The 8571-nt window shown below is 23.4% G+C and overlaps 1 protein-coding gene across 1 annotated transcript; it reads right to left on the bottom strand.

Moving 5' to 3' along the window:
* Positions 1 to 7821: 7821 nt before the first annotated feature.
* LOC119568931 lies at positions 7822 to 8483 on the bottom strand. The gene has a single exon (XM_037917327.1). The coding sequence runs from the start codon at positions 8481 to 8483 to the stop codon at positions 7920 to 7922; it is 564 nt and encodes a 187-aa protein (XP_037773255.1). The 3' UTR covers positions 7822 to 7919.
* Between the last annotated feature and the right edge of the window lie 88 nt (positions 8484 to 8571).

Here is an 8571-nt window from a genome sequence, read left to right as displayed (position 1 = left end):
TGAAACTTTCCCAACGGGCTGAATAGAAATGCATGAGGGGGTTAGGGTGGTTTATGGGGAAACTAGTTTAACCCGTTAATTTTAAGAAATTGAAAATGGTTGATGTGTTTCCCGGCCTAAAATAATTATCGATTTCTCTTCCCCTGCTATCTCTAGATTCTAGTTTCAAAAGAAATAGAAATTAATGCGTAGTAAAATGAAGTTCTCACTTTGTGTACTAAAAATGTCTTTCCTTATGGTATACATGTTTTTGGCTTATGTGTATCTGTTATCTATCTCACACATAGATACATATACGTGCCCACAAACACCCCATAAAAGGAACACCACACTCACACATAAGTATGTAATATAATATATAAAATTAAATAATATATAAAATTTTATATATATATATTATATTAATATTTTTTAAAGGTACATATATTCATATTTTAAAATACATGTACACAAACACACCCCACACACACACACAAACACACACACCCCACACAACACACATAAATATATATTATATATATATATTTTATATATATATATATATTATAAAATATATATATATGAATATATATAAAACTTTATTTTAAAATAATTATATATTATTATTTTAATATAACATTATTTTTTTATTTATATTTTATTTAAATATAATATATATATTTATATATAAAAATGTGTGGGGTGGTGTGTGGGGTTTTGTGTGTGTGTGTGTTTTTGGGGTTTGTGTACAGGGAATGTATGATTTGAATTATTTCCAGTAAAATTTTAATATATCATATATATTAAAAATATATATTATATATATATATATTAATTTTAAAATTATATACATACTTATTTGTGATTTGGGTGTGTGTCCTCTATGTGGTTTGGGGGCACTGTATATGTATCTATGTGGTGTTTGTAATCAATACACTAAGCACAACATTTATACCAAATGTGACTTTTTAGTGACAAAAAAAGTGATAACTTCATTTCACTACGTCATTAATTACTATTTCTTTTGTATAACTATGAATCAGAGATGCAGAGAAGGAAACTCGATAATTATTTTAGCGCCGAAACACATAAACCATTTGAAATTTGTACTTAATTTAAAGGGTAATCTAGTACCACATACCCCACCAGAAACCCCCTCATGCGGCTATTCAGTCCACATTTGAATTTTATTATGATAAAAGGGGTTCAGCGATTACTAACAGTACAAAATGCAGGTAAAGCAAATACCGAAAAAAGAAAACAAACATAGGTAGATAATCAAAAATTTTTTTGATTACCACTTTTTTCTCAGTATATAAAAGATTCAGGTAAAAAACAAAAAAATCTTTCACTTTCCCAAATCTTTTTCCACCCAAAACTGAGAGAGTTGCCAAAGTCTTTTAAACTCACCAAGGATGTTTTAACTTGTTAAAGGGGTTTTATACATACACAACACACACACACAAAACCACCACACACACACACACCCCACACACATATATATATACATATATTATAAAATATATAAAATATTATATATAAAATATATGGGTGTGTGTGTGTGTTTGTGTGTGTGTGTGTGGTGTTTGTGTGTGTGTGTGTGTGCGTGTGTGGGTGTTTTGTGTGTGTTTTTGTGTGTTTGTTGTGTGTGTATAATTATTTTTTTAAAAACTTTTTGGTATTTTTAATTAAATAGCCCAAACACCCCACACACACACACCCATATATAATATATACATATATAATATATAATATATAATATATATTATATTTAAAATTAAATTATAAAATATGCATATATATTATATATTTTATATTATATAAAATAAAATTTTATATATATATATATATATTTTAAAAATATATATATGTGTGTGTTTGTGGTGTGTGTGTGTGTTTTGGGGTGTTCCCTCGCTCCCCTTATTATATATATATAAAATAAATATAATATATATATATTTTAATATATAAAATATTTTAAAATTATATATATAAAATATATATACTACATATATATTCAATAAAAATTTTATATTTATAATATATATATATATATATATAAATATAAAAATATATATATAAATATATATTTAATAAAAAAATGTAATAAAATATATATACTTTACAATGTTTTGTGTGTGTATATATTATAAAATATTAATATAAAATTATATTTTATAAAAATATATATATAAAATATATATAATAACATTATTTTCTATGTGCATAAAATTAATAATCTTTATAATTATTTTCACACACGTACACGCACCCCTCCATACCTCACAAAAAACAAAAACAGGGCACACACACACAAAACATAAAAACACTGATAGGGATGTGTGTGTGTGTGTGTATTTTATATTATATATATATGATATTTTAAAATATTATTATATAAAATATATATATGCATAAACACACACACACACACACACACCCCACCCCACACACACACACACCCACACACACACACAATATATATATAATATTATATATAATATAATATAAAATATATATATATATATATAATTATTTTATAAAATATATTTTTATACAAAATATATTTTTTTTTATTTATTTAAAAAAAATTTATATTAAATATTTTACATTAGTATACATACCCCTTATTTACTACACCACACCTCACATATATATAGTATTGCATAAAATATTTAAAATATTTTATATATATATATATAAAATATATAAAAATTTATATGTCTAATATATATAATTAGATATATATATATATAAATACAATATATAATATGTGATACATATACAGTGCAGAAAAAAAAAAAATAAAATAAAATTGTAAATTAATATACATGCACATATTTAGGGTCATATATCCCACGAAACCCACACACACACACCACCCCAACACAACACACCCCACACAAACAAACAAACAAACAAAAACACACACACACACACACCCCCATTATATGTTGGCATTAGGGTTGTATTGTTATTTTACATATTATTATGTATAAAAATATTTACTTCATCCATACATATATATTTTGAATATATACATTTTAAATATATATAAATTTGTACATATAAAAAAAATAAATCCCATAAAATGATTATTATATATAATATATATATAATATAATAAAATTATATAACATATATATATATTTTAAAATTTTATATTTATATATATATATATGTATATATTATATATGATATATATATGATATATAAAATTACTTAGATACATACATACATATATTTTACACACACATAATATATAAAATATATTTTTAATATATAATATTATATATATATATAAAAAATATATACAAAATATATTACACATAAAATATAAAATTTTTCCAGATATGCATACAATAAAATATATAAAATATATAATATATTATATATATATAATAAAATATCCCCAAAATTTAAAATATACAAAACAAAAAGTTTTTTTGCGCGCAAAATTTGTCCCGATTTATATTTTTTTTTTCTTTTAAAGTTTCCCAAACCCTTTATATTAAAAGAGATATATTTAAAACTTACTTATGCATGTAAAAGCCCCACCAATGTAAAAAAGAAAAAAAGATTTAGGGGGTACGGGTAACATAGAAAGATAAAAAAAGACGTACGGTAGATATGTGTATGCATCTTATGAATGTAAACATTTTTTTTTTTATTTTAATATCAGTCTTATGTGTGTTTGTGTGGGCTGTGGGCACGTATATTTTGTTTTTACATATATGTTTATTTCAGTTTGGGATTACACTTACGTTTTTTGAGTTAAAATTCCAGATTTTAGGGAAACACAGGGAACAGTCAACTTTGACATTTTGGCAACACAATTTATTTGTGTGCGTTTTGATGTAAAAATATATATATTTTTATATACTAATATTATATAAAATATATATATATATATTTTGTGTGTGTGTGTGGGTGTTTTTTTGTGTGTGGGGTGTGTGTTTTGTGTGTGTGGTGTGTGTGTGTGTCTGTGTGTGGTGTTTTTGTACCGTTTTATTTTATTCAAAGGGGGTAAGTAGTAGACAGGGAAAAAGGGTTTGAAAATTAAAAAAAACATATAAAAAGGGATGTGTATACGCAACTGAAATTGCGAGCAAGTATATTTATTTTATATGTTATAAAAATTTGCGACTATCTATGGTTGTCGGTGGGATACATTGTGTATGGGTTTTGATACCATTTTTTTTGAAATGGAAAATAAAATATATAATATATATATATATTTTATATATATAAAAATTTTATATATATTTTATATATATATATATTATCTTGTTTTTTTAAAACGGTTTTTTCACATTACTTTTCCCCATGTGCCGCGACACTTGGGAACTCTCCCCGGGGTTTAAACTTGTGATGCCCACGTCTGATGACGTCACGAAGGGGGGTTTAATTTTTCCGGAAAAAAATCCCTTTTTGAAAATTTTTTTGTTTCCTTTATTTTCTAACCCCCCCTTTTGTCTTTATTCTTTTTTTTCTGTTTTCTTTCTACCCCAAATTTTTCCCTCTTCTGGGCTTTGTTTTTTTTTATTCTCTGGGCACACACACACTATATATTAAATAGATGTAAAATTTTTACATATAATATATATATTTATATATATAAATATATATATATATAAATATAAAATATATATATACAGGTTTTTTTATTTATTTATAAATGTACATGATTTTTTTATATAAAATATATATAAAATAATATTTTATATTTTATATATATATATATAATAATATATATATTTATCATGTATGTGGGTGTGTGTTTATTCGTGTGTGTGTATGCAATAATTTTAATATATTATATATATATAAAATTTTATATAAATTTTAAAATATATATTTATATTGTATATATGTTTTGTGGGACAGCCCTATATAAATATATATAAAATATAAATATAATATATATAACCCTATATTTTATATATATATATATATATATATATTTTATATTAATTATTTCATGTAAAAAATATATATATATATATTATTATTATAGATATATATTTTAAAATATATATAATATCTATTTTAAATATATATTTAAAATAAAAATATATATATATTTTAATTTTTTTGATAATATTTTAAATATATATTTATTATATACAAAAATGTGTGTATTTATTTTATAATATATAAAATTTTTATATATATATTTACACATTTTTTTCTATTTGGAAAAATATATATAATTTTTTATATATTTATTTTTTACACACCATACACGCCACCCTCCCTACCTCAAAACAAACACAAACAAAGCAAAACACCCTATATTATACACATGAATGTTGTGTATATATATAAATATCTATACATACACACACACACACGCACACACCCACGCACACACCCACACACACACACCCCCCCCATACATATATATTAAAAAATAAAATATATTAAAATATATAATTTTAATATAATATTTTTAGCATATGTAAAATTTTTATTCATTTAAATATATATAAAAAAATTTTATATAAATATATTGTAATATAGTATTTACATACCAACGCAACACACACACACCCCACATATACATTTATACATATATATATACATCACATATATAAAATAAAATGTATTTGCCCTATATATATATATTGTTTTTATATATATATTATTTTATATAATAATATATATATATAATATATATAAAAATATATATATATTGGGTTTATACATAAAACAGTGCAGAAAAAAATAAAATATATGTACATAAAATAAAATGCAAATATTTGTTCATATATACACATGTACACACACACAAAACACACACACACACAACACACTTTACACACACACAAACAAACACAAACACACACCCACACTTTTATATGGACATGTATGTTTTTATAGGGAATATTTACATATTATTATGTTTTACCAAAAATTTTTCATTCATCCCTACAATATATATTAAAGAATATATACAAAATGCATATATATAAATGTACATATACAAAACATAAATTTCATGAATAAATTTTATATATAATTTATATATATAATATATATATAATTTTTATATATATACATATATAATATATATAAATATATATATTATATATATATATAACCCCTACATATAGATATGTATATATTGATATATAAAAATTACTTAGATACATCTCATAATATACACATCGGGTATATATTATTATATAAAATATTAAAATAGATATTATAATAATTTTAGAAATAATAATATATAAAAACATATTTTTCCCGACATGCATACATAAATACATATATATATTTAAAATATATATAAAATATATTTTATATATAAAATATATAATTTTATTTATTTTTATATATATATATACCCCTAATAAAAATTTCAGAACATAAATGATAATATATATTTGTGTGTTAAAAGAGAAAAAGAGGGGGGGGGGATATTTCATATATGTCAATGTTATATATATTATATAATATTTTATTTTATATATCTTTTATAATATATATATTGCACACACACACGCCACAAATGTGTGTGGTGTCTAAAAATAATATATATATATAATATATATTATTATATTTTATTTATATATATATGTATATTTATTTATTTTTCTTTTCTTTTTTTTTTTTTTTGGGTTTCATGTAATTTTTCATGTATACATATATGCAACATATATTTATTTAAAAACATATATATATTATATATTTTATATATTATTTTATATATATATATATATATATACATATATATTTATATATATATATATATATATATATATATATATATATATAAAATATAATATATTAATGTTTTTGGTTTTGTGTTTTGTGTTTGTTGGGGTGTATTTAAAATATAATGGTAGGGATGTTATTTCACAACTATGCCTATATATTTTTTTTTTTATTTTATATTTATGAAGAAAAATGAAATCAATTTAAAGCATCTCACGGCCAAAAAAGATTTTTTCAAATTTTTCAGAATAATCTCCCGAAAATATGTACTGGGAAAAAGGAGGGCCTTTTTCTCAGAATTTTCCTGGGCCTAAAGCATTATAGCCAGATAGACAAAACAAGCATATTCTGCCCCTCCGTTTTTTTTCATATCTTTTCCATACCTATTAAGAAAAATTTTGAGTTGACAATCCCCCCGCCTCCCTTTGTCTGTCGTAAACAGAGATATCAATATGTACCTATCTACATAACTATCTCTCTATCTCTGTGTCTGTCTGCATCATGTACGCTGTGTGTAATGAATATATACATAGTAAAATACAGTCCATATCACTTCAATACATTAAACTCTCAATATCTTTAATTGGATTGCAAGTTTTTTCACTCCTGTAATGTTCTTACATAAAATATATCAAGACTAGAGATCTAAAGACCAGGATATGAAAATGCTAAATACAAAAGATAGATGTATTTATACTAGAAGTTTACAATGTAAGCATTTGCATGACTAGATATATCAAGTATAATATTTCCATGAATATGATAAATAAATTGTTATATGAAGACATCCATCTAGCATTCTTCCTGTATGATATATATATATATATATATATATTATAATATATATATAATATATATATATAAATATATATACACACACACACACCACACACACATAATATATATATATATTTATATATATATATATATATATATATATATATATATATATATATATACCTTAATATACATATATATCGAAAATCAGTGGAAAAGGTATGTGAATATAAAAATTCACAGAGATGTAGCTCAAATAATTTGTTCCTAGTTCTTTATCGAAATTACATCAGTGTTACTTTTCTACATTTGACCAATGTTGTCTAGAAATTTTCTTAAATAATATTTAAAATTCAAGTATCTCAATTAACAAGCCATTGCAAATCTATTGAATTAATGGTGTATAAATCATATAAAAACTTGCTTCATAGAGGATCTCATTAAACTTGCATAGGATTAAAGAAGAATTTCTTGGTGAAGCCAAAGTACCTCAATTCGGGTAAGAAACTAGGAGAGCTCTCATTGTACTCTTTCAGGAATTCTCTGTAAAAATCACAAAGTTCCTGGTCAGCAGCATGCTCTGCCAAAGTGCGACACAAACACCAGTTAAAGGCTGTTCCTTTCCCATTCGGGATGCAGTTGAGACCAATGCTGTTGGAATAGATACAAACCATGTCGCTGAGGGGATCTGTCAACCGCTTCACTTTTAGAGTTTCACTGCTTGAAGTCGTTATAACTTCACTCAGGTTGTACAAGTTGAAGATGAAGAGTTTAGGTTTGTTAGTGAGCTGAGGACAATCTGAATCTTTGAAGAGATTTAAGATATAGTCGATGTCTACAGATTTCATATCGGACGTAAGAATCTTCCTGTCATTTATACTATAACCAGAAATGACAAATATAGCACATCCGACGTCTGTTAGCTCATCAGCATCCCGAATATTTTCAGGACTTCCTTCGTTTGCTGAGCGTGGGTGACGAGGTGTTTCACACACGTATCCCATTTTGCCAATACATCTGACATAATGCGAGACTCGACTAAGCGTCGGATCTGTCTTGAGAACATGAGGACAAAGTGCATTGTCCAGGATC

Source organism: Penaeus monodon, unplaced genomic scaffold (genome assembly GCF_015228065.2).
Source record: "Penaeus monodon isolate SGIC_2016 unplaced genomic scaffold, NSTDA_Pmon_1 PmonScaffold_11646, whole genome shotgun sequence".
Lineage (NCBI taxonomy): Eukaryota > Metazoa > Arthropoda > Malacostraca > Decapoda > Penaeidae > Penaeus > Penaeus monodon.
Note: the sequence above shows the minus strand (reverse complement) of the source record. Positions and strands in the feature narration are given on the sequence as shown.